The sequence below is a fragment of the Neofelis nebulosa genome, chromosome 12 (assembly GCF_028018385.1).
Source record: "Neofelis nebulosa isolate mNeoNeb1 chromosome 12, mNeoNeb1.pri, whole genome shotgun sequence".
Classification (NCBI taxonomy): Eukaryota; Metazoa; Chordata; class Mammalia; order Carnivora; family Felidae; genus Neofelis; species Neofelis nebulosa.
In genome coordinates, this window is record NC_080793.1 from 61,018,576 (window position 1) to 61,032,227 (window position 13,652).

Sequence of the window (13,652 nt, forward strand, 5' to 3'; positions counted from 1 at the left end):
TATTGGTCTGTTTCCATTCTCAGTGGTTTCTGTCAATACTACTCTTCCCTTTGCTCCATTGTGACTGTTCAGTTCCAAGAAATGAATGTATATCAGCTTTCTCTCTTTTCCTGCAAAATTTGTGGGGAGGAAGGTGGGTAAGAGAGGGGGTTTGGTTGGGAGGGTGTAAATGAAAGAAATTAAAACACTGTGCCTCATTTTTCCCAATTATATAGGATAAAGATTATACTTAAGATCCCACCCTTTTTATTTTGATAAGAATCATGTTAAAAATCTAACCATATAGAAACCTATGGCTTGTCTTTCATTTTCAAAAAAAAAAAAAAAGAAAAGAAAAAGATTTGGAAGTGGAAAGTACTGTACTGTGGGATTAATGCATCCTTAAACCAAACTGACAGGAACATCTGGTCTTTAATCTGTTTTCCTTTCTCTTCACAGTTTTGAAATAAGGAATTGAACTTTACGATAGTAAATTTAAAGTTGCAACTTAATATACATGCATTAGAGTGTAGTAGTTAAGAGCCCAGACTCCAAAGTCAGAAAATTCTGGATTCACATCCTAGTTTCACTGCTTAATGGACTACCAGGGTGATTTGTGCAAAGTGTCTTAACTCTCCTAGGCCTCAGTTTCTTTATTTGCAGTATGGAGATAAGAGTATCCATCTAAATTTGTTTTAAGGGTCACTGTACACACGAGACTCAGTGCATCATGATGATGCACTCATCATTATCATCAAAATCAGAAGTAATTTATCCTGATTACTTCTCAGTTCCATTCTTTGATGAGGTTAGAGGAAGACAATCTAATTTACTGTTGGCTCGTTCAATATTTTTTCCTGGTCATAAATCTACACTGAGCTTTATCTCTAGATGACCATAGAAGCCAGTTGAAAAAGTTGACATGGATTTCACAAAATACCCTCCAAAGTGTTAAGTCCTATAAAGTGTTCGAGTGACTCAGTCGCTTAAGTGTTCAACTTCAGCTCAGGTCCTGGGTTCAAGGTTCGTGAGTTTGAGCCCTGCATTGGGCCGTCCGCTGTGATTGCAGAGCCTGCTTGGGATCCTATCTTCCTCTCTCTCTGCCCCTCCTTCGCCTGTGCAGTCTGTCTCTCTAAAAAATAAATAAAAACATTAAAAAATAATAAAATCTTTAAGAAAATATCAACTGAGCCATATTAAATATTTTAAGAGTTTATTCAAGTGAAAACTGACTCAATTTGGGCAGCATCAAACCAGAAGTGTTTGCTAGGGCAAGGACTCGTATAAAGAGTGAAAGCAAAGAAAAATTATTGATTGGCTATAGCTTAAAGCCTAGTTGGCTGTTTATGACTGGTTGTCCTTAGGGTTTTGATTTTGTAACCCTGAGGCTTTTACAGACTTAGATTCTGATTTACCTCCATAGGCCATCACAGCATTAGGACCCCCTCAGTCTAATGGAGTCCTTGTTTAATTAACTTAATGTTATCAATCTCTACTTCTCAGAGATAAGTACTGGTAGTGTTGATGTATAATATTCTAGCTTTCTGTATATACATATGTATGTGTATATATTTATATTTATATCTCTAAATATCTAGATATATGTATATGATATAGTGTATGTAATATAATAAAATACAGGTATATATTTAATATTTTTTTTTTGCTTAACAGGAAAAGTGGATGTCTTTATGTCAGTAGATACACAGTTTCAATAGCTTCATAGGTTTTTTCATACTCTAAGTCACTTAACCAGTCCCCACCATTATAATGGTTCTATAATGGTTATTATATACATTTGTCCGGGGAAAGACATGTTTTTCACTTTCAAGGCTTTTAGGCAGAGTTTAGTGCCTGACACAAAGTCCACAGTCTAATCTTAGGAGATGATAAATTTGAAGAAGTTGCAATCTTGGATGAAGGTGTGTCAGGTGAAAGTATCTTGATGTGATCACCTTATTCCAGGACTGATCATTAGTTTTGTAAACTTGAGAGGTAATTGGGTTCTGAAGACCTCACTTTTCATTAGTTTTATGATCTTAATGGCTATGTCATCGATCTGTGATGACTGGATGCCACTGTCTTTCTTGGAGGGCCAAGTAATCATGCTCATAGTCCTTTCTGATCCTCCCTTTTCTGTGTGTCTGTGAGTTACTTTTCTCCTTTTGAATGACCTAGCTTCTCTTTAGGTATGTTAATGCAGGGATATTTTAAAAAATTGTTAATATCTTTAGAACATATTTTACTTGAAGACATGTTTAATGCTTGATTTGTGTAATACTCAAGCAATAGAATGAGTCTATGGTTCCATTCCCAGAGCATTAAGAAAAAGAAAAGGATAGAAATTATGGCATAATTCTACCTAGTTTTTCAGTAATAATTTTTAAAATATAAAATATTAATTAGACACAGTAGATTAAAAATTGGTATTATGCTAAGTGAAATTAGTCGGAGAAAGACAAAAATCATATGACTTCACTCATATGAGGACTTTAAAAGACAAAACAGATGAACATAAGGGAAGAGAAACAAAAATAATATAAAAACAGGGTGGGGACAAAACATAACAGACATTCAAATATGGAGAACAAACAGAGAGTTACTGGAGGGGTTGTAGGAGGGGAGATGGGCTAAATGGGTAATGGACGTTAAGGAATCTACTCCTGAAATCATTGTTGCATGATATGCTAACTAATTAGGATGTAAATTTAAAAAATAATAATAAAATTAAGAAAAAAATGTTTTTATAGAATGATCAACATGTAAATCGGTTCTTTAACTTTGTTCTTTTCTTCCATAACTGAACACGTATCCAACTAGATTCTGCACCACCACATTCTTTCCAGCCTCTACCCTGCCCCAGAAAAAGGAAAATATATATAATCTGAATAGGTTAAAATTCTGGTTTAGTGATGAATAGGGTAAATGTGTGTTAAGAATCACATGTTCTGTTCTTTCCCTTTCTCTCTTTTCTGTGCAGCTCCATAGACAAGTTGAACAAGGTAAATCAATGAGTCAGGCCAGTGCCTCTCTTATTCTGGCTTTAATTCTACTCTTATGGCAGCAGAGTAGATAAGTGGAGGCAGATGTTGTTCTTCAGAAATTGGTGTCTTTAATTTTTCCCACCCTCCTCTCCATGTGATAGATTTGTAAGTGAACTTAGTATCTGTCTGTCTGTTTCTCTTGCCCTTTTTGTACATATACATATTCACCTGGCTGTGTTACTGAGCATGAAGCTCACCTAGATCCCAAGGTATAGATATGGATACAAAGAAGTTAGAGTCTGCTTTAACCTTATAATTTATTGTCCAAACTGGGACACTTTGAAAGATGGTGATTTGATAATGAAACGGGGACAGAGGTGTAAACTGGGATATAAGCCCCCCTAACTTAAACCCTTTGCCGGTGCTGAATCCTGGGCTGTTTTTCCTTCCATCTTATCAGGACCCTCCCAGTCTCCCCACAACAGCCAACAAGTGGCCTTGAGACTTCAGAGGAGCACAATTGTTAAAACAAACTCCCCAAAATAAAGGGAAAATCCACTGTATTAAATGGTTAATTGTATACACATTGGTAGTATGTCTAGAAAATTTGGTAATATGAATTGTTACCTGGCAAGCAGTCACTGTGTGATACTTCAGAATAGTCAGTGGATATGTAAAAGTTGGAAATCATGGCACAGAACGCTATTATACATGTTCACTTGGAAAAATTTCAAAAGTGCCAAAGTCTGAGATGACTCTTATTATGAATCAGAGTACAGACAAGTGTGAGCCTGGGAGCCATTCTGATTATTTTTAAAGATGGTTTTCTATATTTTTGGTCTATTCCAATATATGTTTACTTAATAACCACATGTTCTGCAGGGAAATTTATTTAACTATTTCTAAGGCTCTGGGGAAAAAGTCACTGTTGCCATATATCCTGCCTATAATGCATTTCAGCCATTCATTCTATAAATATATTTTAAAATAAACTATAAGCTAAACACTGAGTATAGAACATCAGATGAATCACAACCACTATAGTGATATCCTCGAGTGATTCTGTTTTTTTTTCCCCAAAGGGCAAATATGTAAAATTATCAATTCATGGACATTTTTCTAATATATTTTACCTAGAATAGTCTTTAATTTTACATTATAAAGCCAATATACATTTTAAAGAAATTAATTTCTGAAATTAATCTTTTAGCTTAGAAATAAACTCTAAAATTCTAGATTTGGGGAGTTCTAACTTTTCTAGTTTGCTTGTCACATGTAACATAGAAGAAAGTAAACATGACACTTTAGGTTGTAAATATTTTCTAAGCTACTTGAACACCATGGGTATAAGTAGTAATGATCAACCTGTGTGTCTTCTTTAATTAGAAGCCTGTATTTAGTATGGTACATTATGTCCTTACCTATAAGGAGTAATGATATGAACAGCAAGGGGTTCTTAGTATGTACTTAATATATACACATATATACACACTGTACCCAAAAGACATAGGTGGAAACTCTTGTGTTTCAAATAGATAGTTGCATTAAATACATTTGGGGATGGAACTAGATAGGGGAATTTTTTAAGTGATTACTTGGGATTTTCTCTATTGTGTCACAGACTTGAAGGAAGCATCATGCTTTTTCATTTCATTTCACATGTAAAAATCTTATTTTTTCAACCAGGAAATGAGATGCGAAAGGCATTGACTGAACATTAACAAACGTTTATTCATGTTTCAGTTTGGAAACTCATCTGTTTTTCCTCTCACATCCGAAAAAAAACATGGGAGAGGAAACCGAGTTTTAATAAATTTTTAATTGAATAGCAAGCAAGGTAATACTGAAAAACTAAAAATACATCTGTCTACAGTATGCAGAGTAAAATGAGGGAAAATTAATGTTTTATTTTAATTTTTTAACATTTTTAAATTTATTTTTGAGAGAGAGAGAAAAACAGAGCTGAGCAGTGGGGAGGCAGAGAGAGAGGGAGACGCAGAATCCTAAACAGGGTCCAGGCTCAGAGCTGTCAGCACAGAGGCCGATGCCAGACTCAAACCCACAAACCGTGAGATCATGACCTGAGCCAAAGTTGGACACTTAAACGACTGAGCCACCCAGGCACACCCAAAATTAGTGTGTTTTTAAATTAGATTAGAAATTTGTGTATTTGATAAAGAAGAATTAATGTTATCACTTAAAACTCCACTAATCAAACTCTCAAAAACCAAGATGATGATTTATCTTTCCTATTTCCTTATATTGTTGTTTATAAAATGCTGTTGTAATAGAAGTCACAAAACAATTAGAAAACCACTCCATTTATTGATTGGTTTTTCTTTTGAATCTACTTTTACACTGTATTTCTGAATGCTCAGGTCTCCAAGTATCAAATGAAATGAAAAGCTGAGAAATATATGTGTTTATGTTCTGTTGTTATCTGCCATAGAAAAGTAGATCAATTTTCAAATTATATAGATGGGCACATTGTTATAGCAAGTGGGAGGACAGAGTGGATTTCTTTGCCTAAATTAACTGGGTGATTGCTTCAGTGTCAAAGGAGATCCACTTAGCATAAGGGAGAAAGCAGACATTCCTTACATGCTAAGATTGTCTTAAATAAGAGATGTTCTTGCACAAGTCAGATGGATGGAGACAAGAAAGGGAAGACATCTACTGTTCTTTTACTGAGAACTTTTCATCAGGTGTTTTACATGTATTATTTTACTTAATATTTTTGAGTCTATGCAAACGTGGCAGTGTTTACAGAGCGTTAAGGAATTAATGCATTCATTTTGTTAATTTGGGGCCAAAATTTAGGGTTGTGCTATTCATGGAAAAGGAAGCATGCCACTCTGAATTTATTCAGTTTTAATGCTGCACGTAGACTGCAATCAATAATTTTATTTGTTACTTATATGCATTTCTTTTTATAAACACTGTAATTACTTTCTATCAATCCAACTTTATCTCTTTAATCAGAGCAGTTTAATAAAATTTTAATAACATTTTTCTTGCACCAATTGTCTAGAAAATTTTTAATTCCTTTTGCTTTTCCTAATAACATCTGAAGTCCTAGTCTGTGAATTATACTTGTAAAAATGACTATCCATGAAGCTCTAGTCTTTAATAGGAACATCAACTAACTTCTGTCCATTGTTTTCTTATTATGTAGTTTAATCTGATATAGGAGAAAAATAGCTAAAAACTAAAACATTAGGATTAAAAGGTATCACTGCTGTCATTGTTCTAGAACACTGCTTTTGAGAACTAGGAATTTTTCTTTTCTATATTCAGTATCATCTAGGAAAATGTTAAGACACATTAAACAGGAGAGTATAATAAAAAAAAAAAACTGGCCTTTTAAATCTTCAGATCTTAATGTTGTGTGTTCTCTTCTGAACTCTCATTTGAAAAGATCTGTCAAAAATAATTTTTTTTCAGTCTCACATATGAAGTAGTAAAGTAGCTTATCTGCATTCCAGAGATCACATAGCATTGCCCTACTGAATTGAAAAAGAATCCAGTGTTTGTTGCTGTTGCATTATTGTTTTTTTGTCATGTTGAATTTATGGTAAATTAGGACAAAGTGAAATATACTTCTATGAGTAAATGGGATTCTCAAAGAAATAAACTATCTCCTCCTTACTTAGTGCCTAGATATAATTTAGGAAAAAAAATGCTTATCATGTGGTTGCCTCAAATATTTACTCACCTCATGTGGCTGAATGGTTTACAATGAGTTTTGTCTCCTGTTTGCTTCTCTATATATCAATTCAAATGTAAGTAAAGAAATCATTAATCCAGGTACTTTTTGTAAGTGTTTGTTACACGATATGTTATAATCAGGATTACAAATGAAACCATTAGACAACAGATAAAGTTGATGTGATTTTATCACTTACCTGAAGAACAAAATTAACTATATATAAAAATACCTTATTGAAAAATGTTTTAAGTTTATTTTGAGAGAGAGCAAGCACAAGTGGGGGAGGGGCAGAGAGAGAGAGAGAGAGGGAGGGAGAGAGGGAGAGAGAGAGAATCCCAAGCAGCCTCCGTGCTGTCAGCCTGGAGCCCAACGCAGAGCTCAATCTCAGGAACTGCAAGATCATAACCTGAGCCAAAACCAAGAGTCAACTGAGCCACCCAAGCACCCCTGCTTGAAATATTTTTAAATGGCTTTTCAAATTGTTCATCTTTCTACTTAAAGGTGGAGAACTCCTGTGTGTGTTCATTAGTTAACGCTGGGAGTCTTGAGAAGTCTCTATTTCAGTCCTTCAGACTCTAATTGTGGCTTAGATTAGAGGTACTTTTATAAGGAAAGACTTAGAAAGTTTTGATACTAATTGGATAAAGGAGAACAGGAAAGGTGAGGTTGCCAACCTGACACTGGGAAGACATTAATAGGAAAAACGAACAGAGCAGACTGCCAAAGCCAACGAGGGGCAAAGAGAAAGCCAGCACCTGGGACTCAGGGGCTCCGACCTCCAGACTTTGCTCATCATCATACTTTCTACTTGATCACATTCCACTTCTTAAAGCATCATTGGATTCAACTAAACTCATGTTCTTCTCTTTGAAGAAAGTACTCATTATGCCAATTGCAGCCCTCGGCTAATTGTGCAAAATACAGCCCTTCTCAACTATGCAAACACTGGTCTTCTTTAAAATGGATACATATTAATTTACCATTTCCATCTTGGAGAGACAGAATATGAATGAATGAGAATTTTAAAAAGCTTCATTGCAGAAATACAGTCAATGGCAGATTGCTCCTCTAAACCTCAAATAGGGCCTGAGAATATGTGTGTGCAAACCACACTAAGGAGTAAATGAGCCTACTGACTGGGAACTCTGTGGAATGATAGTCTTTCTCTAGAGGTTAAGGTCATTGAAAGTTCAATTCCCTGTAAAAAGGATGGTTAGTCTGACCCATAGTTTGCCTAGTCAAATAGCTGGTCTATTCCTTCTATATAATTAAATTTTTGTTAGTTGTTTTAAAACCCACACAAAAACAGGATGTATCTTTTTTGTGGTTTCTCTTTGAAGAGGTTCTAAAGGGAATATTTTGAGGTTTTACTCTTAGTGGACTGAAGAGAAGTTGGACGCCAAGCAGCTAGTATTGTAGGGGGATTGTACATGTGAATTCTATTTTTCTTCTTGTAGAGAAGTTGAAATTTTGCAGAACCATATTTAAAGGACTTCAAGTTGATGACTTCAGCTTTATCAAAAAAGGTCACTCTCTGGATACAGTTTTATTCAATGACTGTAATCAGATGTGCAAGTTTATGAGCACTCCCTTGTTTTGAATTTACAATTTTAAATATAGATTAGAAGCACTATAGAGATTTTTGTTCCCAAACTTCCCATTGTGTTTCAAGACAATAATTGAAAGACATAAGTAAAACAATCAAGGAATCTTCTCAAACTTGGCGAGAAAAGAAGCATAACATCGTGGCGAGGCATTGTGACTGGGTCCAGAATGCCTGGACCCCAAAACTAGCTTACTAACTGTTTAACCCTGAGAGGTTGTTTCACTTCTCTGTACCTCGCTTTCCTCATCTACAGAATTGTGATAATAATGGTATCTACTTTTAGGCTCTTTGTGAAGATAAAATTAGTTAATATATGTGAAACACAAAGAAAACACAGCAAATGTCATATAAGTGTTATTTTAACTATATAACTATTGGATGTAAAATATTTCTTTTAATCTGGGTTTTCATCACGAATATAGTGCATGGGACACCTGGGTGGCTTAGTTGGTTAAGCATCCGACTACAGCTCAGGTCATGATCTCATGGTTTGTGAGTTCAAGCCCCGCATCGTCTGGGTGCTGACAACTCAGAGCATGGAGCCTGCTTCGGATTCTGTCTCCCTCTTTCTCTGCCCCTCCTCCGCTCACACTATGTCTCTCTCTGTCTCAAAAATAAATAAACATTTAAAAAATTAAAAAAAAGAATATAGTGCAAAATTATAAATCCATCAGTTATATGTTGCTTATTTTCTACTTACCTATTTTAAGACAAAGTTCTAGTTGCTTAAAAAAAATGAGAACTTTCAGACCACCAAGTTAAAGACTACATAAATGCAAAGTTTTTGATATTAGCAGCTGTCTAATCAAGACTTTCTCTTTCTTCTGTACGTTACAGAGAAGTTTTTCTTTGGGCCCTCTTCTCAGTAAGGCAAAGTCATTGAGGTGAAGATCTGTTAGTATCAGAATTATTTCAGTCACAAGTATTAGGGTAGGAGGGGGAGTGTGTCATGTGCCAAGTGTGCAGGTAGGGAAGCAATGTAAAATGGTTTGGCATCTTGGTAAAGTTTAGGTGCTACATATTCTTTCTTTGTCCAGTAAAGGGCCTTGTTGATTTCCTGGAGAAACAAAAGTAAATATGAGGAAGTAGCATTCTTGTTTACCATTTCTGTAACAATGCAATGTGCAAATGTCATATAGCTTATTTTTTTAAGTCTATTAATCAAATTTGGGTTGAATACATCTAACTTGCTTTATTTCCAAATTGCAAAGTTTCCTCCAGGGCAACTACAGAAGATCCGGCCAGGTTTCCAGCTCAGAGGGTAGAATTTGGGATTGAGTTCTGAGGAGGAGGGGGTATCTCGCCAAAACATGTTTGGATAAACAGTGTCAGAAGGATGAGAGGAGATACATGAGAGTCAGGCTGAAGAAAACCAAACACCAACAGCAGGAAGAACAAGAAGAAGTCATTAGAAACAAGACTGCTTATTTCAAATTGTTTTGAATAATACTGGGATGGCCTCAGCTTAACTCTATAGTAGGAAGATGCATGGTCATGGTGTGTGGGCCAAAAATATGAGACTAGAGTGGAAATGAACTTCTCAAGACCAAGGTTGCCCTTTCTCCATGTTGACCATTTCATTCTTCCTTAAGAGGATCTCAGCAAAAGAAACCAGAAAACAAAGAGGCAAAGCAAATGTGCCTGCATCTTGCACTAAGGACAACATAAAGAGCGGGTTTTGAAAATTAGGGTCTTAGTCATCCATGATACCTTTGCCTCATTAACATGGATAATTGAAATTTGATTTTTCTCAACCAGTTTTATTTTTTTTTCTACATAGAAAAGATCATCTTATACCTGACCTGCTTTCAGTAGTTGCTGTTCTTTACTGTGTTTACTGCTTTCAGCATTCTGACAAGCTCCAGAATAATGACCTATGCTGTGTATTGTTAAACGTTCAGTCAGACAGATAGATACAGATAGATGAGTATGTGTTGCACAGACAGTTTAGCATTATTCAATCAATGTTTGTTTGATCCCTGTAAAACAAGTATAAATGTAAGCTGCATCCCATCTGTTTTATCATCCATGTGAAGCCAACCTCATTTCTAAAACTTGATTTCTTATGTAATTGCCCCAGAATGACAGAGGATGATCAGTTGGGAAGAAATATCTTTCAGACTGGCAAGATAAAGGATAGTTTTGTTGAAGTGTGTTTCATATGTTGGGCTTCCTCATTTTGCAGTGGCCTTCGGGATAAGTAGTAGCATCTTGGCTTGGTAATTACCAGCTGTTAATCATCAGTTGGGCTTTGAAATCACACAGACCTGGGTTTGAGGGTGAATGTATGAGCCTAGCTGTGTGAGCAAATTAGTTAACCACCAAATAGCACAGTGCCTGCCACAGAGCAGGCCCTCAGTAAGATTTATTAAATTAATTTTTCTTTACTTCAATTTCCTTGTCTGTAAAATGAACAAAATAACAATACCTACCTCATAGCATTTATGAAAATTAAACGGGATACTGCATGACCTGGCAGCTATTATAATTATCCTATTACTATAGGTCTTCTTCTCATGGGTCATACTTTAAGTCTAAGCATATTAACATATGTGAAATAAAACTTATGTTTCCATTACTGGTTTTTAAACTCTTCAATGTGTAGGTATCAAATTCTCAGCATTCAGAAGGCTGAGAATATGTGGCAAGAGTGGAAATGGACATGAGTTAACAGTGTCTGCATTGATAGATGCAATTTCATTAGTCTAATTAAATGCTTGCCACTTTACACATCTGTGAGTGATCATAGTCTGAATAACGGCTATCAGAGGGAGTAATACCTTCCACCAAAGCATTGAACATCAGCGAGCTTAGCCACTTCTTGGGATATTTTAGAAAATAATGTGCAAGAAGCTTATGTACTCAGTAACGCTCATCAGTGTAAAGTGGGATATCAGTGGTAGTTGTAATTTCTGGATCACATACTTTATTATTAAACTGTATGATAATGAGTGTTAAAGTTATTAATCATAGTGCACTTTACCTTGCAGTCTCCATTGTCTGTTCTCTAATTGCCATGATATAGGGAAGAATCACTCCATGATTTCTCTTTATGAACTCTTCTCAACAACATTTATCCATCAATTCAATTCATTTAAGAAAATCTCTTGAACCATTTATTGAGCCATCTTTGTCAGTGCAAAGATGACTGAAGGTGTATGGGTAGGACTGTGGCTAAGGACTCTAGAATTTAAGCTGTAGGTCATTCAGAGCCAGTGGAATTCTTAAGCAGGAACCTAACCTGTCCAGAGCTGATCTTCAAAAAGACTACTTTGGTATGAAAAGTGACTTGGAGTTAGAGGTTTGAAGAGAGAGTCCAAGCAGACATCAGATACTGAAAGATTGAGTTTAGGGAGTGGCAGTGGGCTGGTGACTTGGATTAAGAAAAAAATAATGTATGGCTTGGTCACCAAATAAATATGCTTTGTATAGACAAGGTTCAAGGTTGACTTGAAGGCTTCCACCCAGGCATCTGCATGTTTTAGCTCATCAGATACTTGGAGAGAAGTACATTCTGCAGGGGAGATGATGAGCTTCCCTGGAAGAACAAGCTAGAAAGACCCCTAATTATATGATTCCTTAGACTCTAAAGCATAGATAATTATTTTGCTGAATATTTTTTCAATGATAGGCTACTTATATATAGATTAGCATTGGCTAAGAAAAGATAAGGGTTTTATAATCCTTGGTAAATTAGGGGCTAGAATCCATACTGCTGAGAATTTTAGAATGTTTGGAGGCTATTCATGAGGGTTAATAGGTCGACTCTTTGCAGTTGTGAGTTTTACCAGCCCTGTTAAACACAAAATATACACATCTTTAATATTGTCACTGCTGTTGGATATGTTTTACTTTCCAGTTCTACATATACACATAAAGGCATGAAAAATGCCCAGTATCAAAACTAACTGCTAAAAATTCTATTAACATAACATAGTGTCTTTACTTTTCACAGAATTTTACCTGCATATAACCCTTACCATTATTTCTGAAAACTTGATTTTAATCATTTGAAATCATGTTTATGTAATTACTGAACTCATGTTTCCTTATACCATGAAATTACGTCTTAAAAAAGTGCCCATGTCCTATGATAAAAGAAAAGAGGTTTTGATTTCCATAACATTGCAGGAAATTAAAAAGTCCCTCAGTATTTTTTTTTCTATAATCAGATCCTGAGTTCAGTCTCAAAATGATACTGCTTTAACTCTAAGAAAACTATATATTATTTTATATTCTGTGTAATATTTATTTTAGATTATTGAGTAATGGGTTGAATGAAGGTATCAAGAAAATGCATTATAAATCAGAAAAAAATATGTTTAAGTTAAAGAATAAAAAGAAGCAAGCTTTGTAAATATAACACATAATAATAGGAAACATAAGTAGAAAAGCAATTAGATCCTATCTGCATTGGGTTATAAATTAATATTTGAAGATAAACATTAGATTTACCAACTTCCCTTCTTTACTGTTATTCTTAACTGTTTGAATTGTACAGATTGCTTGTGCTACTGGCCATAGTGTGTTATGGAGAAACAGACAAAATTTTAAGTTGCCATCAAAGTGGAAGCCTAGAAGTGAAGAAAAAACAGGGAAACCTGTGCCCAGTGAAGCTAGTGAATGGCCAATAAATTTAAAGGGTGAGGTTACGTCCTGACAGGAAAGACTAGGGAGAATAATCAAGATAAAATAATGTTCACAGAACCAGAAGGAGTATTGAGCCAGATAACTTATAAACTACAGCTGCAGAGAAGGAAATGGAAAACTAAAACAATTTTTAAAACACTGCCTTTCCAATATTAATGGAACATCCATATCTATTTTTTTTTCATTTGAATCAATTGTTGGTGACTATCACTGTTTTTTACTATGATTAATCATTTCATGTTAAGCTGGGTATATTAGTGTTCAGCTTCATAAGTAGGGTCATCTTGATAAAGTGTGGCTTCAGACTTTTCTTTTTAAATCATGTTTGTTACTTGTGATAAATGCCTATAATCTGGTGTTATTCAGTATTGATTTTGTGTGTGTGTGTGTGTGTGTGTGTGTGTGTGTGTGTGCTGTTTTTCTTTTAGTCAATTGACCCTGGCCAGCAGTTCACATGGGAACATTCAAACTTGGAAGTAAACAAACCAAAGAATAGATATGCGAATGTAATCGCATATGATCATTCCCGGGTTCTCCTATCAGCAATAGAAGGTAAGGAAATTCAGACATTATTTATACTTTTATTTTTCATGAATTTCTAAGTGTTTGCATGAAAATATAGTTTTAACTAGGTTTTTCGCTATCTATGGAAATAGCTAATTAATATTCAGGCACCACTTGTTCTCACATTTTCTTTACTTCATACAAGTATACTGTATATGGG

The 13,652-nt window shown here is 35.1% G+C and overlaps 1 protein-coding gene across 36 annotated transcripts in view; it reads left to right on the forward strand.

Annotated features, from left to right (window-relative positions):
* PTPRD (protein tyrosine phosphatase receptor type D) overlaps positions 1-13,652 on the forward strand; it is a 2,222,827-nt gene that overhangs the window by 2,128,160 nt on the left and 81,015 nt on the right. For all 36 annotated transcript variants that reach the window (XM_058695363.1, XM_058695354.1, XM_058695368.1 and 33 more), the window contains one exon: positions 13,357-13,480. In XM_058695363.1, the coding sequence (XP_058551346.1) occupies positions 13,357-13,480 (124 nt within the window). The remainder of the gene's footprint in view (positions 1-13,356; positions 13,481-13,652) is intronic.